This window comes from Etheostoma spectabile, chromosome 5, assembly GCF_008692095.1.
Source record: "Etheostoma spectabile isolate EspeVRDwgs_2016 chromosome 5, UIUC_Espe_1.0, whole genome shotgun sequence".
Taxonomy (NCBI): domain Eukaryota; kingdom Metazoa; phylum Chordata; class Actinopteri; order Perciformes; family Percidae; genus Etheostoma; species Etheostoma spectabile.
This window is the reverse complement of record NC_045737.1, coordinates 120,433-147,376: the sequence shown is the minus strand read 5'-3', so window position 1 is coordinate 147,376 and position 26,944 is coordinate 120,433. Positions and strand designations below refer to the sequence as shown.

At 40.0% G+C, this 26,944-nt stretch overlaps 1 protein-coding gene across 1 annotated transcript; it reads right to left on the bottom strand.

Moving 5' to 3' along the window:
• Nucleotides 1-1,347: 1,347 nt before the first annotated feature.
• LOC116689302 (intraflagellar transport protein 81 homolog) lies at nt 1,348-26,730 on the bottom strand. The gene is made up of 18 exons (XM_032515799.1): nt 26,240-26,730; nt 25,025-25,128; nt 24,748-24,928; nt 24,153-24,242; nt 22,583-22,648; nt 21,858-21,968; nt 19,381-19,465; nt 17,781-17,944; nt 14,765-14,860; nt 13,017-13,160; nt 9,602-9,751; nt 8,084-8,212; nt 4,520-4,609; nt 3,122-3,208; nt 2,911-2,982; nt 2,292-2,377; nt 2,001-2,046; nt 1,348-1,804 (listed from the first exon to the last, which is right to left on the bottom strand). Exons 1-18 carry the CDS (start codon nt 26,381-26,383, stop codon nt 1,622-1,624), a joined length of 2,028 nt encoding a protein of 675 aa, XP_032371690.1. The 5' UTR covers nt 26,384-26,730; the 3' UTR covers nt 1,348-1,621.
• Between the last annotated feature and the right edge of the window lie 214 nt (nt 26,731-26,944).

Sequence of the window (26,944 nt, the reverse complement as noted above, 5' to 3'; positions counted from 1 at the left end):
AACATTTCATACTACATTTTAAGAAAGCAAACATAATGCACTTAATCATCATTAGATCTTTCACTTGCGTTCTATAATTTAATTATGCTGGGGCAGCTGTGGCTCAGTGGTAGAGCGGTTGCCTGCCAATCGGAAGGTTGGTGGCTTGATTCAGTGTCTTGTCCAAGACACGGAAGTTCCCCCAATGCTGCGCCATCGGGGTGTAAATGTGTGTGAGTGTTTATTTGATGAACAGGTGGCACCTTGTACGGCAGCATCAGCCACAGTGTGTGAATGGTTCCTGTACTATGTAAAAGCGCTTTGAGTTAAGATAGAAAAGCGCTATATAAGAAGAGTCCATTTACATTTTGATTTTAGGTATTAGTTTCAGGTACTTAAGGTTTGTCTCATTCTGTTTAAACTGAAATATGTGAATACATCTTCATAACTGTGAATACATGGATAGGCAAACGTCTTGTTATTTAACAGAAAGTTGCATTTTAGATGATTATAATGAAACATGACTTAAAATTAATATAAAATACATTTAATTGAAATACATAGACAATCAAAATATCTAACGTCTTAAATATCAAAGTATGTCTTGAAATAAGGATCTATTATAGAGTAACAGTATATGTTAGGATATAAAATAAAAACAAGCACAATAATATTATCATTTCAACTGCAATGGCCAAAGCAATGGATGTCCCTGTGAATTCCAAAATTGGCAGAACACCCTGTCCAAGGTCATGGTATTTGATGCCAAAAATAGTTGACCACATACAAGAGCACCACTTTGTATGCCGTTATCTTCAGACACTTTGATTGAAAGCATAGAGTATTCTTAAAGACGTGGTAAGGTGGAATCTCCAGGGGCCAGAAAAAGTAAAAGAGTCCTGCAACATCTCCAGATACATGTGTTCTTTAAGTTGTGGATTCTCCAAGGATCTCAGACGATGTCATCAATAAGATATGTGGTGCTTACACAAGATAAAGTATCAAGTTAAACACGACTGGCAGTGTGTAACAGACGACAAGACAAGATGTGACAAGATGTAATTAAAGATGAGCCCCATGAACAATGAAACAAACATTGGGTTATAGTGCGCAGCCCCTCGCAAGATTTGATCCGGCCCGTATATCAGTTTAGTTTTACTATACATTTTTGGCTTGCCTAGTTGAGTGCCAAACCAAAAAGACGGGAAAGGGTTTTTCAAACTGAAATTATGCTGCACTCAAAGCAGAATTTAGCTGATTGCCAATTTGAGACTCAGAAATTCCCACAAAACCAGAGTCTTGAGTTGGCTGTGTGGTAGCCTGGTTTTGCTTGATTTGCTAAATGCTATGATGGCTAAGAAGCTTTTTTTGCTGGCTTTTTAGGACTTTATGTAGACCAAACTGCGTAAGAGTTTTTAATTTTTTTTACTTTTTTGATTAAATAAAACAATAGTCAATAAACATGTCTAACGTTTGATGTGATTCCTATTTTTCCAGTGTGGCCCATGGTGAAATTGAGTTTGACACCCCTGTTGTACAGTAACATCTAACAACTATATTGTAAAAAAGATTTAGCCATCTTACATCAAGATATAGAATATTAAGTTGGACCTGTGGGTTAGTTGACCCTGCCTACAGGTCCTCACAGCACCAGCCTATCTTCTCCTCCCTCCTGGATGACCTGACCAATAGATGCCTGGCTCTGAGCCCTTATGAAGCACTGCCTCTTGCATTCCATCAGCTGCTCCAGATCACGCCACATCATCATCTGCTCCATGTTGGCGCTGTGGCTCTCCCTCACCATCTTCTGCTTCTCACGTAACTTCTGGAATTCACAAAGGAAAAGAGTGATAGGAAAGAAGAAAAAAAAACATTTAAATAGCACTTGTGCACAATGTGAGTCTGATCTACATTACTGCAGTTCTGAAAGCTTCCAGTAAGTTTCCTCGTCTGTCCTCGGATCATGTTCTTGATAGAAAAATGGCGCCTGCTAGGTCACTTCTTGGATACACTTTTCTTACCTTGCCAAGTAACTCCTGTTCTGAAATGTTCTTCAGGTAAACTTCCCTATAAACAAAGCAAAGGGATAACATTCAAATGCAAGCCATTGCATTTTCACATGATGCAAACCACCGTTTTTGAATAAAAGGTGCGGTGTTTCAGCATATTATCACAAGGTGTGGTGTTTCTGGAAACTGTCTGGGCTGTATGAGAGAATAAAGGGACTTAAGCTAAACTGATTGTGTTGTAATAAGAGCTTTCGGAGGCTCAGGGAGTGTTCATCTTGTGAGCAGCTGGCTGGCCTGGCTCACCTGATGGCCTTCTTCTTCTCTTGTGGATCAGAGGACACATAGGCCTTCATCTCGTCAGCCGCCCGCTGTATTTGCATCTCAATGATCTGTGGAGGACAGAAGTGGAGAGATTGAGTTTATTGCCACAGGCACACATTTTATCCACTCCTGCAGCAGTCACTGTTCAGAATTCATCATGTCAATTCTAATTTGGCCATGTTTGGCTTGTAAAATAGTGATTACTAAAATGGCACTCCGAGATTGCAGACCTCCGCAAAGGTATGTCCCATCTCACAATGTTGCAGTGTGAGATTTCCCAGTCGGAAACTCATTTTTACGATTATTCTGACACCGCATAAATGCACTATAAATGCAGCATAAATGCACTATCTCGTAATGTTACTAAAGTGAAAAATAATTTGTGTATCTGCCCTGTGATTTCGAACCGCTCCAAAACATGCTACAACCCTACCACCGAGTTTCATGAAAATCGGGCAAGTAGTTTTTCCGTAATCCTGCTGAAACAATAACCTCATTGACAGAGGTATAAGTAAAACCATTATTGTAGCTACTGGCTACAATGCTTATTCTTTCTGCTTTAAGCAGCTATCTTTTTAATTTTTTTATTTTGAATACTTACCTCTGACATGGAGTTGATATAATGATATTGGTTTTCCTCCTGTGCTGTCTCCTCTGTCAATGCTTTCACCTCCTGTGAATGAAAAACAATAACGACACTATGCTAATCCATCAAAGTCATACGACTTTGCAAAAGCATACATTGGATAAAAATATATTAACATATTCAAATTGTTGGCTCTATTCTATCTAGTGTAGGATAATAACTATACCTGCTCCAATTTAGATCTGTTGCTCTCCAAACCAGCAGTACAACTTTCATATTGTGCCTTCTTATCCTCATATTCCTGGTTTAGCTCCTGTTAAGATAAGAATCCCAACAGCCGTACAAAGGCACGGAAGACACATGGTTTTACATACTGTATGAGAATTGAGACAAATACATAGAATGAACAATTTTCAACCCTGCTCTCAGAACTGTTTCACACCAACAAAACATCGCAGCTGGCATTTGAGCAGTTTCACTTGCAACAGGCTGTAACATGGTCTATTTATGTCTTCCTGTTGCAACTCTTCATTTGCAGACATTACACAGTAGAAGATGGAAGAGCAATTCTGGGAACATGTGTAGGAAAATGTAATCCTCCGCTTTAGCTCAGCAATGTGTGTGTGTGTGTGGGGGGGGGGGTTCCCATTGTGCATTTTATTTATGGACTATGTAAATTATTCCTAATGGCCGCTGTTCAGGAGAACACATAAACCCATCCAAAGTTAACTCTTACTGGCTTGTAGGCACACAGAAAAGATCCCACCATTGGCTTTTAAATAAAGGACAGATTAATGTTATTTCTTTTAAAAATGTCAATATGTTACTTTGAATAAAAACAGCATTCTAAATGAATACGTTTTAAAGTTAGATTTATTATGATCATTAGAGTGTGGATGTCAGGTGGTAACTTATTCCAAAGTCTCGGTGCCACAACTGCAAAAGCGCGATCAACCCAGTGTTTGTACCTTGACCTCCGGACCGCATTGACTTGCCTGAATTGTTTTTGCAAACAGTTAAATTCTCGGACATATACGCTAAAGCCACACTATTAATGGCCTTAAAAACAAACATTAAAATCCTAAAATCAATTCTAAAATACACCGGGAGCCAATGGAGAGTGTAAAGAACAGTCGTTACTGTATGTGCACACGTCTAGACATATTCATTAAAAAGCAAGCAGCCGCATTTTGGACAAGTTAAATGAAGTGTCGCAGATACAAGGTAAACAGTGACAGGGTGATTTTGCCTGACTTTGTCTGGGTTAAATAGCTCAATTAAATGTTTTCAAAATGAAAAAATTCCATTTCCAGAAAAGTCACGAGTTTGAACACACAAGGTTTCCAGGCCAACAGCGCCGATATACAGTATTATTGCAGTATGAATTAATAACATCCCGTTCATATCAGACTACTGACTCAAAGACTCTGTTGACTCCATCATAAAAACAACTCAGAAATCCTGATTAACTTTTTTTCCTGAGTTCTGTGCGAAAGGGGATAATGTTGTGTCGTGGTTGTTAAAGGTCCTCATTTAAATGTGGGCAGGTGGAAAATGTTCTGTACAACGCTAATTGATATGGTGTGAGGATTATTAGAGGTGTTATGATGCGGGCGATGCTCACCTGACACTGCTGTCTCAGTGACCTCAGTTCTTTTATAATGGGTGCGAGAGCTGACTTCTTCTCCACTATCATAGAGTTTAATTTCTTCACCTGTAAAAGCAAGCCAATAACACACGCTATATTTAAACTATCAAAAAACACCAACATAAACATTACAATAACCACAAAGGAAATTGAGAGGAAATTTAAAAATCAGATTGAACATAAAAACCTTATAATTTCAGATATTATTTTGTCAACAATTTACATAATTACCCAACTTTAACAGAACAAAAAAATCTTCAGTTACAATTTACCTGAAGGTATCTACATAAGAGTAACATGACAATGTCAACAAAAACATTATAAACAAGTCATAAATGTTTATGTAATAACGGTTGGGGTTCATGTGTCATGACTGTGTCATGACAGTATTATGTGTTCATGACATATGTCACTCTTATGTACAGTGGAGAGAACAAGTATTTGATACACTGTTAATTTTGCAGGTTTCCCTACTTACAAAGCATGCAGAGGTCTGTAATTTTTATCATAGGTACACTTCAACTGTGAGAGAAGAAAATCACATTGTATAATTTTTAAAGAATTACTTTGCATTTTATTGCATGACATTAAGTATTTGATACATCAGAAAAGCAGAACTTAATATTTGGTATAGAAACCTTTGTTTGCTATTACAGAGATCATTCGTTTCCTGTAGTTTTTACCAGGTTTGCACACACTGCAGCAGGGATTTTGGCCCACTCCACCATACAGACCTTCTCCAGATCCTTCAGGTTTCAGGGCTGTTGCTGGGCAATACGGATTTTCAGCTCCCTCCAAAGATTTTCTATTGGGTTCAGGTCTGGAGACTGGCTAGGCCACTCCAGGACCTTGAGATGCTTCTTACGGAGCCACTCCTTAGTTGCCCTGGCTGTGTTTCGGGTCGTTGTCATGCTGGAAGACCCAGCCACGACCCAACTTCAATGCTCTTACTGAGGGGAGGAGGTTGTTGGCCAAGATCTGGCGATACATGGCTCCATACGTCCTCAACTCAATACGGTGCAGTCGTCCTGTCCCCTTCGGAGAAAAGCATCCCCAAAGAATGATGTTTTCCACCTCCATGCTTCACAGTTGGGATGGTGTTCTTGGGGTTGTACTCATCCTTCTTCTTCCTCTAAACACGGCGAGTGGAGTATTTTTGTCTCATCAGATTACATGACCTTCTCCCATTCCTCCTCTGGATCATCCAGATGGTCATTGGCAAACTTAAGACGGCCCTGGACATGCGCTGGCTTGTGCAGGGGGACCTTGTGTGCGCCGCAGGATTTTAATCCATGAGGGCATAGTGTGTTACTAATGGTTTTGTTTGAGACTGTGGTCCCAGCCCTCTTCAAGTCATTGATCAGGTCCTGCCGTGTAGTTCTGGGCTGATCCCTCACCTTCCTCATGATCACTGATGCCCCACGAGGTGAGATCTTGCATGGAGCCCCAGACTGAGGGAGATTGACTGTCATCTTGAACTTCTTCCATTTTCTAATAATTGCGCCAACAGTTGTTGCCTTCTCACCAAGCTGCTTGCCTATTGTCCTGTAGCCCATCCCAGCCTTGTGGAGGTCTACAATTTTATCCCTGATGTCCTTACACAGCTCTCTGCTCTTGGCCATAGCGGAGAGGTTGGCGTCTGTTTGATTGTGTGTGTGGACAGGTGTCTTTTAAACAGGTAACAAGTTCAAAAAAGTGCAGTTAATACAGGTAATGAGTGGAGAACAGGAGAGCTTCTTAAAGAAAAACTAACAGGTCTGTGAGAGCCGGAATTCTTACTAGTAGGTGAGCAAAGACTTATGCCATGCAATAAAATGCATTGCATTTTTTCAGTCTGTTTCTTATAAAATATAATTCTACAGTTATTTTTTAGGAAACTTTTGAACACTAATACTTAAAATGTACTGCTGATTTTGTACACCTACATTTGACCTTTGGTATGTCTTTGGGTGTGGTTTTTTATATAAGCCATTACAAGTTTCTACAACACCCTCACATGTATTTTATATTTCTTCATCATGATTTGTATGTATGTGTGAAACAAATAAACCAACAAAAAAAAGTCTGCAGCGAAAACAGCAGGTAATGTGACTGTGACTAATGATTTACTGAGATGATGAAATTAGGGAGCAAGCTGACAAATCTGATCAACAAAGCCACAATAAAGCTTATACTACAATACGCTAGTCTAACTTTGCCAGACCTTCCTCCACAGCGCTGTGAAGAAGGGTCTGGCTAGTCCAAACAGCATTCCGGGATGGGAAAAAAACATGCTGTGGTTTATTTGCATTTCTTTAAACCATTCACAATCATGAAAACACAAAGAAAGAGGAAGGAATCGGCAAAAATACATGCATCCGGCGGAATTTCTGGGGGGACTGGAGCAGTCCCGGAAGTGGAATGTCAAGGACAAAACAAAATTCAGGTACAGTTTGGTACGTATTCATCAATACATTTTAGATTTCAGCGTTATAGCAGTGCTGATGCACAGGTCCACTTCCAGGTTGGAGCCAGGGATGTTTGACTCTAAGATTTACAGTTTGCAAAATCTACAAGCTGCCAAACGGATCAACAAACTCACTACAGCTCGGAGCATGGCCTTGCAACTGTATCCCTCTGGGCTGTCACACAAAAGGATGACAGTGTGATAAATGAGGTAGAAGCTGTGAGTTATGCTGAGATTATGTTAAGCATTTACTTATAATGACAGTATACTGTAGAGCAACAGAGGAGATGTCAAAATCAAACCTTTAAGTTTAATTAAATGGCCGGCACACCCACTCAGGTGTTTCACTTTTGCTAAATAGACTTCTACTAAAACTGAAGGTAGATGGAGTTATGTTTGGAATTACATGACACTATGTGCTAATGTGGCTTTTTGCAGCAGACGTTTTGACCTGCCATAGTAGAAAAAAAGCACAGGTATTGATAACATGGCTCTTATTACTGCCAATAAAATTCCCAATTTCCAGCCTGCCCAATCAATGTCGGCATTTGTCGGCATGTTGACTCATGAGTTCCCTGGTCTGCGAGGCGAGCGTGACAGGCAGCGATGCTTCTGTTGCCTCGGAGCATCAGAGACAAGCGCAGACATTTGAGAGGCATCGTAATGAGGCACAAAAATCCGGGTTGTGATTCCGTCCGGTAGATACTGTGCACTGGCGCCATATTAGCACCGGATTTTAACAAGCGGCGTTAACGTGAAGAGAAAATTGAGCTTTTCACGGCAAACACGCTTGTATGGAAAGCGGTCGCACAACTGCTTAAAATGTGTTACACACAAACTGTTTAAACTTTATGGAGACTGCCAAATAAAATATGTACTTATTTTGAAATAAGATTTTCCAGTTTTGTAACTTTTTTATATATTAAAAAACAGGTGGTTGCCAAAGGGGGCAACCAGAGGCCACAAAACGGTTGCCAATTGACTCAATCTGGTTGCCAAGGGCAACCGTTACTGTCGAGCCCTGATACTTATTTCATAAAATACAATGATATAGATTTTTTTTTTCTAGGTGGATTACCCCTTGGTATAGTTACCATTGTTGACATGTCATCCAGTGTGCGGCCCTTCATCTCGTCCAGTTCGCTCTTGATGGCCGACACCCTCTCCAGTTCCTCCTGAGTGTTACTGTAGCCAGAGATGCCCTTCTCAGCTTCCATAGTTTGCTTGAAAATAACAACAGGTAACTTATAAGTGTATATATATAACAAATTCAGCAGTGAAATTCAATAGTTACATACACTTAAAATTATTGGTCTTGGGGAGTCATCCATCAAATGTCTGAATCAATATGAACCAGTATGCTATCAACGACTTTACAATTTGAGTGCACTTCTTTTTGAAAATTATTTTAAACATACCACACGATACAACTTTGTTGAACCCCCCCCCCCCCCCCACCAAGTGTAAGTAGAAGTAAAAACCGGTAACACTATGACAGAACAGAGTTAGCCGGACCTGCGGCGCATTGCTGCATGTCATTCCCCCTTTCTCCCCTTTCATGTCTTCAGCGGTCCTGTCAAATTAAGGCCTAAAAACACCCCCCCCCCCAAAAAAACAACACTGATCACATCTGTAATTTGACTCTCCCTGACCAATACAAACATGCTAGAATGCATGAAGAACTAACACACATAATACGAGGGGCAGACACTTAGATCACCAGCTAGACATGTGATTAGAAAGAAAACGTTTCATTGCTTCGACAAATCATGTGTGGGATGCAGACAAAGGCGCAGCAGCAGATGCAGCCATCAGAAATAGCAGCTCAGCCTGCGTCAGACAGCCTGTCAACAAGTCAGGTTCTGGGACCGCACAGAGGCGTAAAGCCAATTCCAGGAAGCTTCTACCACTTCGTTGTTAACACAAACTGTGTGAATGAGGAGACCATGTGAAGACAGCACATTTGGAATTACAGCATGAGTGCAGGCCAGGGAGAGGGGTGGATAAGATACAGTATGAAAGCTATGCAATTTCTGCTGTCCACATAGAATATGTAACATCTGAAGTGATCATTACTCATGCTACCTTAAATGGCCCCTGAAGTGCTACTGTGCAACTTACTGAATTCAAATAGAGCTGCTCACTGAATAAAATGATGGTAGGTTAATGTTGCAGTCAAATGTCAATTGCCAATGATTTATTAAAGATAAGGATTTACTAGCCCAATTGTTATATGTGAATTTAATAAACTTTTGCTTCCAGCCTGTACTGTAGCATCCTAAATGATTTTAAAAGACTTAAAGAGGACATATCATGAAAAACTCACTTTTTCAGAGCTTGGCTAGAGCATTTCAGACAGAGGCTGATAAATTATATTTAGATAGTAACCATGTTTTAGGAGAAACCCCAAATACAAGTATGATCATATATTCCATCATCATATATATCCCTTATAATCATCATATGTTTAAATATATGTTTAAATCATATGATCATATATCCCTTATAATATGTAAAAAAAGTAGATCCAATTCCTTTGTTTTGCTTTAAATATTTGTAAAGTCAGCGTATCTTACATAAAAGTTCAAAATAGGAATTAGCAAAAGAGTTACCAGTTTCTGTTGGACAGTCTCATGTCTCTGCCTGAGAATCTCCTCGGTTCGTTGCAGGACTCCATATTCTGCTTTCAGCTCAGCAATTTCCTGGCGTTTCTTCTTGACTACTGTTCCCTTGCCGCGCAATTTTACCACCAAACGTTTCAGCTTTGAAGAACAAAGAAACAGAATCCAACATTATCTTCAAATTAAAAGAACACTTGATATTATCCACATCTGGCTCTTAAGCTGCTAAATGCTCCACTATGTTGACCAGCTAGCTAGTCTTTGTCAGACCTTCCTCCACAATGCTGCAGATCAGAGAAAAATGTGCTGTGGTTTATTGGCATTTCTATAAACCAATCACAATCATCACAGTTGGCGCTAACGACCGGAAAGAGCTGCTGCTTATAGCCTCAGGAAGGCCCTCTAAGGTCTTAAGATGGCACAGACCAAATTTTGAAGTTGATCAAATCAAATCTCTAGGAGGAGTTTGTTAAAGTAAGACTTGGAATTGGCCAAAACCGCACAAATTTCGAATTTTTAATTGAGTCTACGTTAAATGTACTGCAGGGGCTCAATTTTCTAAATTTTGTAGGGGCGCTAGCGAGCCATTTTTGTGCGACTATTCCCGAAGCCCTAAAAATACATAGATTTTCACCAGGCTTGATGCAACCGCCAATTTTTCGCCACGGTTGGAGCTCAGGCCCTAATTATAGCAGCTTTAATGCAAAAAGGCACATATTTTAATGTTTAATGTTGGTTTCAGCGAAACCAGTTCATGTGCCTTCAACCCAGCAAGTCAATGTAAATGCTTCTTTGGGAACTGCAATGAAAGCGGCATCAATAGAGTTTATATTTGACAACATGGTGTCCAGCACAGCTGCAACACTGTGAATGGCAGGATAGGAGAAGACAATGGGTTGAGCCAGGGGAGGGAAGGGATTAGAGAACACCAGGGACTGGGGGCCATGCCATGACCTGAAACAGTCACTCGATCCTTTCAGATTCACAGCCAGCTATGTACAGCAAACAGCTTCATCTGGCAGAAGAACTGCTTTTAGTGGATGTTCAGTCACTCACTCACTCCCCACCCTGAGTGTCTGTCGGGACATGATGGAACTCCTCCACAATGAAGAGCGGCTATAAATGAACATGGACACAAGAGAACAGCCCCAGAAATCATAGAATGTGCTTCATGTCCTTTGGGGATCTGTGTGTGTGTGAGTGTGTGTGTGTACATTTATTCTTTGTGTATTTTGGGACATCAAGGGCAGACGTGGCTGAGGGAGGAATTAGCACAGCAGAATAATACTGCATAGTGTTCTGTACCCGACAGTGTGTCCCCAAAACAACTGCTGTTAAACTGGCCCAGGGCGCAGTCACAACACCACCACTTCAGATTACATTAACACATATATACAGTGCTACACACACACTTGCATCCAGACCAGTCAATAGAGAAACATGAATGGTGCAGCATAAACTCCAAATGTGTAGAACATACTGTGCAGTAGCAGAGCATCCCTTTAAAAAAAGATTAAATGTAGCCACATCACCACAATATTGAACCAAAAAAGCAAGAATGTTGCTCAGATCATGTTGGTGTCTTGCCTGCAGTAAGACTAAATTTGACCAGTGCGATGAAGCTGGATGATAAAATGGCTTCATATCACTAGTCAACCAATGACGAGCAGATGTAGTCATCCCACTCAGAGAGACCCTGCAGTTGATGGGTGGCATGTGATGACACATAACCAGCAGAATGGAAAATACCTCTGATAAAGTGATCATCTCCACTGTGGCTGATGGCCCAAAAATACGGAGGAGTCTGATGAGCTGTGTTTGACATATTTTCCATTTCCAACTTCATTTAGGTATAGTCTTAAGGGCCCTCTTTGTGGACAAAGTGCTCCCTCTCATCATTTCCGTCAGACTTACAGTAAAGGTATGTCAGTCTTCAGTTAATTGTAATATATTGTTAGCATTGATTTAGAACATTAACCGTGGCTGTAGACTTTAGTCTTATACCTGTGGTACTGCCAGCACTTACAAAAAAAGAAAAAAAAAGAATTAGGGCCACATTTCTACAGCATCTCATATGTCGTTGTGTCACAAAGAACATTTTGTTACTTCTCCTCCACTGCATTGCTCAGACGATTGCTTTCTCTTCCCTTCCTGAAAACATGTTAAAAATAATTTTCCCACCGATATTTCACTTCCTCTATTTGCCAAAATCAGTAAAAACGTAAGCTTTGTTTCGGCTGCAAAAACATCACCCTCCTATAGTTCTGTGTGATGTAATAACCCAGAACATTTGTCAGAAGATCTGACCAATTTGTAGAAACCATAAAAAGCATTGTAAAGGCCAGAAATGTTGTCTATATTCGGTGTACCTGCTTATGTAAGTAATTATCCCAATGTGAAACTGTTTGTTGCGGCAATAATGTATTGATGCTAAAATGCAACATTTAGCATTGTAAATGTTCCTGACAGAGATTTCTTGGAGAGAAATTCACATTTTACCCAACAGAGGTAAGTCAGAGGCCGGGTCAGCATTGGAACAACATCTACGGGGACAGCAGCCCCACGGGACACAGGGGAGAAAGCTGTTGTAATCTCAGACATGCTTCTGGATAATAATGTGCGTCAAACATCGGGCTATAAACATTCTCAAACCACACAGTGCATTAGGTCACAGCACAACTCCCCATCTATCAGCATCTCTCTGCTAATGCAGAACTGTTTATAGGCAACTCTTTAACTGTAAGCTTCATGTATGCCCGGGCAAAACAAGAAGGCAATGCTCAACGCTTTCTTACATTTACATTACATTTCTATCTCCCTGTCAGTAGTTCTGATGTATTTGTCAACATGTCAGCCGGAGTGGACCACGCTGTGACTCTGAAAGGGGGAGAGCACATCCTCGGCATGGGATATAAATAAAGACAAAAGGTTTCATGCCCCAAGTCGGTTTAATGTGTCCAGTTGCCTTAAATAAGAAGATTGATGACACTCAAGATTAGGGTAAAAGGGCTATCTTACAGGCAGTTTATACAGTACAGTTCCTTGTTCTGGCTATTCTCTGTTGTGTTCTATTTATAGCTCTGTATGGGAATGTGGGGGAGAGTAAGGAAAAGGGATAAGTAACATTAGACAGTGAACCAGTCTGTGTTTGGATAAGCACAGAAATAGCCTCTGGTGTTTTCTGAGGTTTGCAAATCTATTGGCGATTGCTTAGATAGAACTGGACTTTCAGTAGTTGATGTTAGAAGACAGTCGGAAGAGAATTGTGCAGAAAATGTTTTTTTTGTTCTTGGAGATTGTCTGTCCGGCTAATGAGATCAACACACCTTTAATGAAATTAGGAGGTGGATGATATTTAGTCACTGCATTATTTTGTGACTGTAAAAAAGAACTTCCAACAGTGTACCTCATCCCCCCGGATGTCCTCCCCCCCATCTGAGGATGCCTGGCTGCTCCTCTGCCTTAGCCCCCTCTTGACTGCGGCCAGCTTCTCCCTCGCTTCCTGAAGCTCCTCCGCCTTTGACTCTTTCCGTCGAATGATGATGGAGGCCTGCAAGAGTCACGTTATATTAGATATAAAAACATGAAAAAAGAGTTTCTGATTGGTAACCTGTGGGAAAGTGAATGCAAATTGAGCATTGGGGATGTGCAAGAAAGAAGCTTTGCATAAGAACGGAATCTGAAAGGACCCTTACTGTCAAAAGTGTGTTTTACTAATCATTTCTTCACTTTCAAGTTTGAGCCTCTGACATTAGACGGCTATTTTTAAATTCATCTGCTGAAGGAGGAAGGTTTATCTGTGCTCACCTTAAAACTCACTTTAAAGGTCACATGGCATGAAAATATCACTTTATGAGGTTTTTTAAACATAATATGAGTTCCCCCAGCCTGCCTATGGTCCCCCAGTGGCTAGAAATGGTGATAGGTGTAAAATAGGTGTAAACCGAGCCCGCTCTGCCTTTGAGAAAATGAAAGCTTAGATAGGCCAACCTGGAATCTTATCCCCTTTCTCTGCTTTGCCCGCCCAGAGACTATAGCCCACCCATGAGAGAGACATCAAGGCTTTCAAACGTGCAAAGTGGCAGTTGGTCAAGGCCACACCCCCAGCCTCCACCTTGCCCCCCCTCTCTCTTCCTCAAAAGCTACAGACTCAGAAATGGCACATACTAAGGAAAGCTCATTGTGGGACTGGCTCTAGTGGTTGTAATTCTGCACCACGGCTGAATTTTGGGAAAGAGACTTCAGATATGGTATTAGGGGACCACTAAGGTCTATGTAAAAGCTTCCAAAAAGCACGATGTCATGGGACCTTTACCGTACAAGCAAGATTTGTTACATCACAACCACTTTGGAGCCAATCGTGGTCCAGTATGCCTCCAGTGTATGTACCGAATATTTGCATTTTCATACAGTAGATTCTGGATTTTTTTCCAATGAGGAAGGGAGTAAAGTAGATTTTCTTTTAAACAACTAGATATTTGAACTTTTTTGTGGAAAAAACATATCAGACACAGACAAGATATTATTCTAAGCAGAGTATTCATATGTATCAAAAAAAATCTGGGGCTGAAAACTGTATTTTCTGTCATTTTTGCACGAAAGATTACTGATTAATTGATTATAAGAAAATATAGTTGCCAATGATTTTTCTGTCAACCTACTTGTGGATTAGTTGACTAATCATTGCAGCTCTAATATGTAGTAAATAAAAAGCCTATTAAAATTGCATATAGTCAGGATTATAATAAAACAGACAACTTACAGTACACACAGTATATTTACAGTTTAGTGGCTAAAAAAATATAACCTAAACCTTTTCACAAAAGCACATGAGTACCAATCGTTCATGAGGACATGGGAAAGAAAGATGACCTTTGCACTTCTTTTTCTGCCTTGTCAGCAAATAAATAAACAACCCAATACAATATCAATCAATGCCATAATTTTCTCTAACTGGATAAACCTAATTGTGAACCTTTGTAACCTGAAAGGTCCCCTATGGATTATTTGACCACCACTTTGTCCCCGTTTTGTTTATCTTGTACACAAGGGCAGCAAAGAGGAACATTACACAGCATCACAGTCTGCACCCATGGGGTCCAGTTCACTGAGGACACAATAGACAAAGAGATGGAAGACATAAAAGAAGTTCACCTGTTGTCTGTAAAGGGTCAGTTTGTCATCCATGGGGTCACTTCTCATCATCCTCTTCTCAATCAACTGGTTTATCTGAGAATCCACTTCTTTAATCTGTGAACAGATACAACCCAAATCTGTGAACAGATACAACATACAACTGCACAACACTCAGAGACTAACACATGAGAATGTATATATGGAGAGGGAGGGATTGGGGGAAAAAATCCATTCACATGTGTGTAGTGATTTTTTTTGTGAAGATTTTTAAAAAATAAATAATTTTTTCCCAGAATTAATATTTTTAATTTCCTAATGCTTCAGCTTAATATTTTCTGTTCATACACCAACGGCAACTACATCATATCAGACCGGAAAATGCAGAAAGTGCATCTCATTTACTTCTTTACAAAGGAAATAAATCTTAGACCGACTGGCTGACATGTGACACGCATTCGTTTTAGAAAACAATTGGCTTTTAGAAATGTCTCATATGGGCCCTCATTTATGAAACGTGAGTAGGACCTAAAACAGGCGTAGGACGGGTGTACGCCGATTCCTACGCAAAGCTCGAATTTCACAATTTGAACGTGAGCGTAGGCTGCAAAAAAAAATCCCACGTCTGGTCTGAACCTGTGTACGCAAGTTTTCGAGTCAGTGTGGACTTCCAGTGCAGCATGTAACAGGAGAGGAGAAGTCATCAGTTGATCACTTATCGACAATGACAGATCTGGCTCTTTTAGAAGACCTCTATGAGCCGAGCAACAGGGCACTTGTAGGCTAGTCACACGGGCCACAGTGGAACGCTCTATCGGATTGATTAGAGAAATCAGAAAAAAAAGTCTGCAACATTGTTCACGCAGGAAAACAGAGTGCCATAATTGTAGTGATGGAGCGGCTGACCCGATGCCCAGAGAGCAGGGTCCAGCACAGCCCCAACTAGGGGCTATACGAAGGAGACAGGATACTATTCCTTGCTTTTTAAAAGGTATAGTGATATGTTTGGCAATCATATTCCATAAGGGAAACAGGACGATGCACAACATTTTTATTTATTTTTCAGGTTTTCCTTTGTCTTTTAAAGTGTCGTTAATGGCCACAAGACCAACATATTTCAACTTGTTTTTCCAACCCCTCTGCTGTCAGGAGACAGGGTTGGCGTGGTGGTCCATCACGGGGGGGGGTGACAACACACAATCTCCCTCACAGCTCACGGTTGTCCGGCTCTCACTCATGACAAAAACAGTAAAATAAAAGACACCGAATAAACCCTGCTACTGTTTGTTTACTTAAATATAGGTACACCATGTAGGCCTAAGAGATTGCAATATAAACCTGTATATTACTAATAGGAGTATGTACATATGTCAAGGATGTATAAATTAAATTAACTTCAGTTGGAGTCCGATTTACTACGGAAACACTGTTGACTGCAACAGGTATCTGTATTTTTTTTTTAAGTTCTACAGCCTTCAATACCAGATTTCAGGCTGCCAAATATTACTCACGTTACTGCAAATGAACCTGAGATGTCAGGGTTTCAATCTCCACCTCTGAAAAGTGCCGGTTCTTAGCCGGGTTACGTCTGACCATGTCATAAATTGTAGGGGCGAGGCCTCAAAACCGATAATATATTGGGGCGTGATATTTAAATCCCGATCATTTCGATCATTCTTACGTTCTGATTGGTGTGATACGAACGTTTCATGAATCCCACGTGAAGCTTGTCGTAACATAATTTCTGGGCTCATATCTGTGCTGGTTTCTATGTTAGGATGATAAATGAGGTAAGGTGACCAGATTTCTCAGACAAAATCCGGGGACATTTTCAGCTCAGAAGCGTATTTACCTCCAAAACAAGTAATGTTTTTATTTTTGTAAAACTTAAAACGGGGACACTAGACCTAGAGCTGTTCTTATTAGGGGCAAGGTCTGATCCTAGACCCACCCCTGCTGCTACTTCCTACTCCACTCCACTACACCTCAAGATAGAAAGTCCTAATATTTCAAGATAAAAAATCCATCCTTATACTTTAAGATAAAAAGTCCTAACATTTCAAGATAGAAAGTTTTAATATTTCAAAATAGAAAAAGTCCTAATAGTCCTAATATTTCAAGATAGAAAGTCCTTTTAATCCTAATATTTCAAGATAGAAAGTCTCAATATTTCATAATGTTGTAATGTTTACTGAACTACTGACAGCTTTTGCTTTACTGCTCAAGGCTTGTTTCTGCAACAGCTCCTTGAGAATCAGATACAACAAAAACTATTGAGGACATATTTTCCTTTGACATTGATGCAATATTAAACGAGATCGCTGCAATGTAAGTTAATAGGATAATTGTCCAGCTTGTATTTACGTTCATAAAAGTGCTCGTTTAGCTGCTAACAGACTCAGATTAATATTCTAAGTGTCTGACAACATTATGGAAAGGATTTCTAAGGAAGTCGACCTTTCTGTTAAAGATTAAGATAATTTGTAAAACATAAAAGTCCGCGAAATTGCGTTCGCTAAACACACCAGACTCCATGTAAATAATCAGTGATTTTAGCATCGTAACACACGGCTTCTAAAACCTCTCTGAGCACCGCGGGCTCTGGCTGCCTGGAGCCTGCGTGTAGGGTGTGCGACTATCGGCTACGTTTTGTCAGTTTTTTCTTTCTTTCATTCCAATTTCGGGTCTTTCAGTCACAGTGAAAACCGGGGACATTTCCGGGGACAGATCCAGCCGGGGACAGGTAGCCAAAATCGGGGACTGTCCCCGGAAACCGGGGACGTCTGGTCACCCTAAAATGAGGGCAATTGTCTCAAGAAGTGTATTATTCAAGTTTTGTTTTTGTTAAAGAAGGAAAAGAAAATTGCAATACTTAATACTATCGCATCACTTCTGAAATCGCAATAAATGGAAATTGCAATGCAAATCCAATTGGCACCCATGTACTGTATCTTAAAAGAATGTAATCGGGACAAAGGCATTATGGTCCCAGCCCTAATGGAGATATACCGACTTAACAGCACATCCTGGTCCTGACCTGGTCCTCCAGCTCCTGGAGATCGGCCTGGCCCATGGCGGGCTCTGATGATATTTTCTGCAGGTACTGCACTGTTCGTCGCATACCCTCCAACTCTTTGGGGAGTTTCTCCGAGACCATGTAGGAGTTGATCTTGATCTCCTCTTCAAGCCTCTTCATTAAGTCTGAAAGAGATGGAGCATTTAATTAAACACTTTGAGAGTAATGTGTTTGAAACCTTATCAGCAGGGGTGGAAGAAGAATTCAGATCCTTTACCTAAGGGGTAACTACCGTTTTTTTTCAACCTTATTTTCCTATGTTTTTGTGTCTAAGTGACTGATGGGAACAACAATCTTGGTCCACCATTGAGCGAGATCGCTAGCTTGTTTTGCTGATGCTGACTACAGAAATCTCGCTTAACCAATGTCAAAGACTGCTGTTCCCATCAGTCAGTTAGACACAAAAACATAAGAAAATAGTTTAAAAAATCCAGGTTGAAAAAAACCTGTAGTTTTAAGTAAATGTTCTAATACCACACTGTAAAACACTCTGTTATAAGAAAAGGTCCTTGCATTAAAAATGTTACATAAGTAAAATTAAGTAAGTTTAATCAGAAAATCAGAAAAGCAACTATGCGTTTAATGGTCTAATCATTTCAGCTGGACTTGTAGGTCTATATATATTGTTGGGTAGTTTCATTTATAGTAAAACATCTTATCTTATAAACTAAATGTGTTTTGTGCAAAAAGCTTAATCGGTAATGTAACTAGTAACTAAAACTGTCAGATTAATGTAGTTAAGTAAAAAGTGCAATATTTCTCTCTGAAAATGTAGCAGAGTAGAAGTAGAAAGTGGCATGAAAAGTAAAGTACCTCAACATTTGTACTTAAGTACAGTACTTGAGAAAATGTACTTAGTTGCATTCCACCATTACCTATCAGACTTTCCACCGCTGATTACTAGAAAAGCAAAATATCTTTTAAAAATGCAAACCTACTAAGCACATAAAAAACACACCATGTCATGTTGAACTGTTATTTGTGATTTGGGCACCTAATAATCACAAAAACAGAATAATCAAGAAAAAAAACGTTATTTTGTACATTACGTGTTGCAAGTAAACTCTTATTTTGTATTGTGTTCTGAATAGGGGAAAAAAGTTCAAACGGCAAAAGTATTAAAGGAAAGTCCAATGTTGATTTCTCTAACTGTTTCACTGTTTTTAAGTTTAATAATTGCAACATCAATCATGATTTCAATTTTGACCATTATGATTTTTTTCCATATTTGGAGCAGCCCTAACCCCAATTAGCATTCACAGTACTTTTTTGGACAAGCACGTACTGTACAATAATTGTGATAAGTGACTTTAATTGTGCAGGTCTGCATTGCATGGGTCATTTTAGAAACTGTAAATGTGTAAATCTCTCCTCTGAGTGAAGAGCCCAATATGGACACAATTTCAACATTAGATAAGCTCTATTATAGCACTTCAAAGATCAGTATAATTAAAGGGTCTCAACAGTTGAAAGCTGAGAGACCTCCTAGCGCTCTGCTGTGTCCTTGAACTTCCCCTCCAGCTATGCCCGGCAGAGGCTACAGCTGGACACGGCTACTCACTCTCTGGGTCGGCGTCTGCTGCAGCCTGCTGTACATCCTTCAACTGCTGCTGCGATCTCTGCAGTCTCTGCTCGGCCTGGAACAGCTGAACACACACAGAAAGGATTGCTTACACAGGTAATGTGGGAACATTAACGTTCACTACCCACTGATAATTAATTTGTTTAACATTAGGGCTGCAACTAACAGCTATTTTTCATTAGTGATGAATCATCTGATTATTTTCTTAATAAGTAGATTTACTGTTTGGTCTCTGGAATGTCAGAAAATAGTAAAGAATTCTCATCAAGTTTCCCTAGAGTTCCAGGTAAAGTCTTCAAAGCAAGAAGCTGGAAGCAGTCATTCTTTGGCATTTTGGCTCTAAAAATGATTTAAGTGATTATAAGAATATTTTCTGACTTCTCAACTGTTAGTTTTAGCTCTAGTCAACATATCTTAATAAAAGTATTAATACAAATTTTTGAAAGCTGACTGTTCTGACACAAGCTGGTTCTTCCAAAGCAACATTAAAATCCTTTGAAAGATGTAATTCTGCAGTATTATTATATTATCATTCGGAATCTGTTTTCTGTTGTTAATGACTAAATGGAAAAGGGTTGCAACTTTGCTACAGATTATTTTCATTATCAACTAATTTGCCAATTATTTTTTTGAATAATTGTTAATCATAAGTCTATTAAATGTCGTAAATTAGTAAAAGAAAATGCCCGTCCCAGGCGCCCAGGTAGCACTTCTACAGAGGTTTATTCCTCACCGCAGAGGCCTAGGACTCAAATCCGACCTGCGGCAATTTCCTGCATGTCTTCCACCTCTCTCTCGCCCTTTCATATCTAACCAGTCCTGATTAAAGGCCGGAAATGCCCAAAAATGTAGCTTAAAAAAAGCACAAAAAAAACAAATGACCATCACAACTTCTCAGAAACCAATGAGGTGTCTTTAAATGTCTTATTTTCTCTGACCAAAAGTCCAAAATCCAAAGATTCTAAAGGCTATAACTGTAGAATAATTGGCATTGTTTTTTACAATTTGTGCTTGAAGAATCATTTAAATGATTATCAAAGTAGTTGCCCTATATTATTTTCTGTCGATCAACTAATTGGTTAAGTGATTGTTTCAATCCTTATATAAAAAAAAAACAAGTGCTAAAAGACCTTATAGTGTAAGGGTTGAAAAGGGTTTGGGCATAATCATAAAGCGCGATCTTTGGTTGTGTGGAGGCTCCAAACAGAGCTTTCGCCATAGCCTACGTACGTAAAGTGTAACTAATTACATGCTCTTGCATAGAACTATTTGTCATTTACAATTTGATAAATTTTGTGCCCTTTTGTGCATGTAATTTCTCCTCTCTCTCCACTTTCATGTCTTCATCTGTCCTATGAAAATTAAGGCCTAAAACGCCCCAAAAAATAATCTTTAAAAAAAATAAACAATTAAACAATTGATGGGCATAAAAAGGCATGCCTGTGTAATGATGCAAAATGGCTGGTTTTGGAGACAAACAGCAAAAAGACTTGCTGGCAAACGAGGACGAGTGGCCTCAGAGCCGGTTCCAACTTCCTCGAGTTGTCCTGTTGGATCTCTGCTGTTTTGGGCCCAGCGTTACAGAGGAGCACACTGAGAAACCACACTGTGCCTGACACCCTTTAAGAGGGGTCAGCTCCGGTGTCCCGTGGCAAAATCACTTTCTAGGCGTTTTTTTTTTTTTTCCTTCACATTGAGTCAGAGTCCTTTGTTTTGTTTTCCTCTCTGCTTATTGCGTCAGTATGAATGGATATTAATATGGGATGTTTCACTGACTATTTAAGGGCAACTATGGGCGTGACATGAAGCCGCCAAAGCTTCGCCACATTTAGAGTTGATTATGATTCACAAAGGGAGACATGCGTGCAGAATATTTCTGCGTGTACTCACGTCCTATGTTTTCGTCAGTACGCCGTTCCTGACGCAAATTCGCCCCACAGTTGTATAAATGGGGCCCCTTAGGTTTATACTTGTGCGTTGGTGTGTGCGTCAATCTCTCTAAGAAAATAGCGGGGCTGGCATGTGTGTGTGTGTTGGAAGTGTGTGGTAGAGCAAGTGAGAGAGTGACGGTGATTAGCTTTAGAGTAAGTGCCGACTCTAGAGGCATAGTGAGAGAAACAGAGTGTCTCCCCTGTGATTTCTGGCCATGGTGGGAAATTTGTAGCAGTTGCAGCAACATGTAGTTCAATTTTTTGAGAGGTGCATGTCAGGCTAGGGCGTAGGGTCGGTGTCTCAACATTCCTACGTACGTAGCCACGGCGTCGACTTAACTCAGACGCCTTAACTAGACTTAAGCCTGTGAGTAAATAATACACCTGAGATATAACATGTTCATTTGTCTTCTCAGTCCTCCAACGGATAGAGGAAATTTTGTTTAACTGGTCTCTGATGTCTTAGTAAATTATACCAAGGGGAGCAAATGGAATGACAAATCACAATTAATCATAAGCATTTACTTGGTTCTTCTGTTCTTGCTTCTGGTGAGTCAGCGACTCCTCTCTCTCCTTCTCCACTCGCAGCTGTCTGGCCTGTTCCAGCATCCGCTGATGGTTGGACACGGACTCCACCTAGTGGATCAACAAGTTAAAATGACAAGGTCCGACTGCAGGACATCACGTGGTCGGCAGAAATAACCAAGCACCTCTAACACAGTACTTTCCCTGAATTTATCGAAGACTTAGGTGTGTATATTTGGCGGCGGGGTCTGGACAACTATTGTCACCATACTTGTGTCTAAAAACTTTGGAAAATCTAGAGCAGATAATAATTAAATACACTCACAAAGCCTAAAGTCAAAACTTGCTAAAGAAGTCCAACTACAATTATTAGATCTGAGAAAAGTCTTTTAGTTAATTTGATTGTTTATCAACATTTTTGGTGCTTTCTTGGCTGCTTTTGGCTCTTTTTTTGCCGCACTTCACATTCACTCAGCCAAGCACCTAAGACTTATAATGGTAGGGGAAAACCCTATAACAGTCAGGTTTCACCTTTTGGCAAGGCCTACAAGTAAGATCAATTTAATTAACACCCATTACTTAACAGCGTTGTTAAGACAGCCTTGTAGCCTGTCAGATCCCTGTCAGATCTATGAGAGAAGCTGATAATATATGTCCGGGGTCATGTTTCATTCCTTCCATTCCTCCTTAAGCCTTTCAAGCATCAGAAGAGACAGTCTGCCTACCTTCTTCTTTAGCCTCTCTACACGTTTGATTAGTTGGTCTTTCTCTTCCTCCATCGCACTGATGTCCTGTTATTGGAGAAAAGAGCCGAGATTACGTTAGTGCAGTATATCAACTAAGATCCAGAAGGTGAATTATTATATCATTCATATAGTTAAAACTGAAAAACAAATGAATGTTGATGTTGACTAGGGATGTAATGATGCATTGTTAATTGGTTAAAAATCAAAACAAATGTGTAAAGATTACGACCGCTTAAGATAAAAAAACAAATCTACTTTTGAATTTAACTTGTTTGACTTAAGACGTCACTATGTGTTCTTAGTTTATCTATTTATAGAGATGTTTTCTTCCTATTTATTTAGTCATTTTGATAGGAGATTTGTTATAAAAATCAAATAATATTTTTTTTATTTAAGACAAAATACAATTTCAGTCGATAGGACTTTATCAATAGGACAGCTTAGACATGAAAGGGTGAGAGAAGGGAATGACATGCAGTAGAGGGTGGCAGGTAGGAGTTGAACCCACGGTTGCTGCAGCGAGAAATGAGCCTCTGCGCACGGTGCGCACGCTCTACCAGGTGTACTTTTTTTTTTTTTCGGGGCATTTTTTCCCTTTGTTAGATAGTGACAGTGGATTGACAGGAAAGGTGGGAGAGAGAGAGAGATAGTGGATGACACGCAGCAAAGGGCCGGCCAGAGGTTGGATTTCAAACCCCGGGCCACTGCAAAGGACTCAGCCAACATGGAGTGCACACTCTTACTGGGTGAGCTAGAGGCCGCCCCATTGTAATTAGAGGTTATATCAGAATAGGTTTACATGGTTTCTTTTTCAGAAAACACCATATATTTGTTGTACTGCACACTGCTGCAGCTCCTCTTTTCACCCTTTGTGTAGACGCTCTGTTTTAGCTACAGAGTGAGGCCTCACACTACTAGCCAGCCGGAAGCAGAGTATGAGGGCGTGCCACGCTAGTAGTTAGCATTATAACGTGTGTTACAAATTGATGCACGTTCATCACAGAAGTAAAGGCTGGACTACAATAAAGGTGTCTGGAGCAGTTGGTGAACAGTGTTTTCTGTTGGAGATGGTAAGTCCTTTTGGGATGGACTTTGGGCTTTTTCACTTTGTAAACCTATTACACGCACAAAAAAAGATATATAACACAATACAGGAAAGAGAAAAAGCCAAAAAGCATAATATGAGCACTTTAAAATCTTGTGTCAAATCATGAGTTGAGTGTATTGTTACATCACTAATCCCTATATGTGACATTTTTACACTAAGGAAAGGATTGTGGCTCAGTGGTAGAGTGGTCGCCTGCCAATTGGAAGGTTGGTAATTCCATCCCTGCAGTCCCATGTTGAAGTGTCCTTGGGCAAGACACTGGGCATCGGAGTGTAAATGTGTGTGAATGTTTATCTGAGGAGCAGGATGCATGTGTGTGAATGATTCAGAGTGAAAGCGCTTTAGAGTAGTCGTTAAGACTAGAAAAGCGCAATATAAAAACAGTCCATTAATAACTTCTTACAAACAGCGATTGTAAAGACTCATTGAGTATGTTTTCACCCTTCTGATTTCTGCTGTGGAGAAACCTGAAGTCCTCAGCAGCTCACACTCCTTGTGATACGTCTTGAAACCTTCCACCAGCTCCTCGTACTGTAAACACAGTAATGCAAACATTAATGCATAGCCTAGTTTGCTTTTTAGGTTATTAGGCCATTTCAAAAACTAGGAAACAAAATGTTCCCCTAGACACTGGGGGAAACTTTCCCCCCGTGTATTGCAAGCCTGGCAGCCCACCACGCCTAAGTCACTGAGAATTATTTTGTAAGGGATTTTTTGACCTTTTTAAATTGCAGTGTGTTGGTATGGTGCAGTTATGGTGGGGCTGCTCAGTTGGAAACTTAGACACAGTCATCCTTTTGAATCTCCAATTAGCTTTTAGCACTGACTTAATGTCTGGAATTGGTCTTATAGCTTTTTTTATTCTCATTTTTGCAATTCTATCCATGTCTTGTTATTACGTAAACTATTGGGCTTTACATTAATACTGCCATCAGTCTGTGACTGTCCACAGCCAGGCCCTCGTCAAACAACAGACTTTCCATCAGGCTAAACATTTTTTTTCTGGGGGGACCCTGATGTGTAATATATTAAAAACCTGGTGAAAGGTGTCATTGATAACATCATCCTGCAGAAACTCTGCAGGCACCTCCAGTTTGACCAGAAAGCGAGCCAGATAAGCCCTTTTCTTCAGCTCAGGGAGCCTCTGCAGCAGCCAGTGGAGGATTGGGTGGACCACGGGCTTGCTGCCACTCACTAAGCCCTGTCTGAAGCTGCTCCTGCATGACACAACCAGAGCATATACAAGACATAAAAAAGGTGTTTCACTAAAAGAGGTGTGGTTGTTTCAATTCTCAATGAATGTAAATACTTACACATCAGAGAGGTTGCCAGGAGGTTTATATTTCAGCATCCCCAGCAGAGCACACATTCTCTTTATGGTTTGTTCAGGCATTTCTTCACGGATATCTATAGCTTGCTAAAAACAAGAGTAAATAGAGTTAATCAACTCGATTTTATTTCAGACACAGGTCCATGTCAGTAGACAAATATGTAAAACACAACAAAGAAAAGACAAAAACAAAAGTTGTATAAATTAAAGTTCATAGGATCAAAGTGATTAAAACACACAAAAGCAAGAAGTGTACCTTGTGTCACTCTGTGTGGGGTCTTACACTGTTTACTGGCTATATTAGCCCATATGCAGAACCAAGCCCTTTATCCTTGCACTATTGGACTTATTTGCACTACCACCATGACACACATCATAACCTCATAGAGCACCTTACCATAGAGCACCTTATGCACAATATAATTGCCCTGTCACTGCAAACGTCTCATGCTTATACATGCCTTAGTACATTTATGTGGATATTTAATTTAGTATATTTTCTTTTATCGTCTGTATTATTCATGTGGATTGGTTTGTTTTTTGTTATTATCATCCTGTTATGATGTATGTGTATATTGTGTATGATGTCTGTAAGCTACTGGGACCTTGAATTTCCCCTTGGGGACCAATAAAGTATCTATCTATCTATCTATCTATCTATCTATCTATCTATTTATAGCCATTAGAATATACATTTGTATATACATTTTCTCAACACAGTATGAAAGGTGCGAACAATACTTTTCACAAACATATGACTCGCACTTGTCCATCTTGGCAGTTTGAGAAAGATTCGGCAAACATTATTTGCTAAATGCCACCTTAAGCTTTCTCATTTTTGCCTTAGTACAGCTGCACCGCAAGTGGGCTGTATAGAGTGGAGTACATTCAGCTCTAAAAAGGACACTTTTAACATCATCTGTGAACTTGTGAAATTTGCGTGCCAGCATTGGTTTTTGCATAGCTACAGTTTGCAACACATCGTAGTCATCACATAAATAATAAATCATTTCTGATGATCTGACCCAAATATCTCACTTTGTTTCCAACATTTAAATTACTTAACGTTCAGATTAATTCAAGAACGCCACACACAGGCTAATAGTATACAACATTCTGCCTTGTTTGCACTGACACAAAGCCATAAAGCCTGAGCAATCGACGAAGATGCTAGCTAGCTAGCTAGCTAGCGTCCCACCTTTGGGTCTATTTCAGCCAGAACATCATTCAGAATCTGTAGCAGCTGCATCGGTTCGAGGGAGTCAAACGTGATGAGGTTAAAGTTTTTCTTGAATGGGTCCTTGTTGAGCTGTTCAACGATCAATTTAAGCTGTTCGCTCATTTTGAACGATACCAAACTTGCTTGCAGTAGCTAGTTAGCTAGATTAACGAGTCCTCTTCTTTTTTGGGATTAGCCGCTAACTAACGTTAGCTCTTTCTGACGTTAGCGTCTTTCTGACAGGCAAAGAAACCCTTAAAAATCAGTCCACCTAGCTAGTATATTGGTGACGGTGGCAAGCACCTATTTACAATTGATAAAGACAAGTTTCCAATAGTTAGTTCGCCTTGCTAATTCCTCAACTTGCTAGCTAGTTAGTTAGTTAGCTAGCTAGCTAGCAAACAGAAAGGCAGCGGTTGATGGTTGTTAACAGCCCCATGGAAACCACGAACGGCGTCGCGGATTGGTTGCTAACAGGAAGTAGCTTTGACACTGTGATTAAGAGAGGATTGTTGCGCTAAATGTTTGCATCTCAACAAACATAAGAGTAAAAAAATCGATAAAACATTCAGCCGTATGTGCTTTATGGTCAAAAAAATGTCAACTAAAAAAACTCTTATTGATGTGCAGTTGCATGTGGTTAGAATTATAGATATTATAGATATAGACAATAATGGCATTTGG

What these genes read in the sequence shown, in the direction of transcription:
- LOC116689302 (XM_032515799.1), bottom strand. Translation starts at nt 26,383, where the DNA reads ATGAGCGAACAGCTTAAATTGATCGTTGAACAGCTCAACAAGGACCCA. An exon ending in TCAATGACACCTTTCACCAG is followed by an intron (nt 24,243 to 24,747) that starts GTTTTTAATATA and finishes CTGTGTTTACAG; the next exon opens with TACGAGGAGCTGGTGGAAGG. An exon ending in AGCAGACGCCGACCCAGAGA is followed by an intron (nt 17,945 to 19,380) that starts GTGAGTAGCCGT and finishes CATCTCTTTCAG; the next exon opens with ACTTAATGAAGAGGCTTGAA.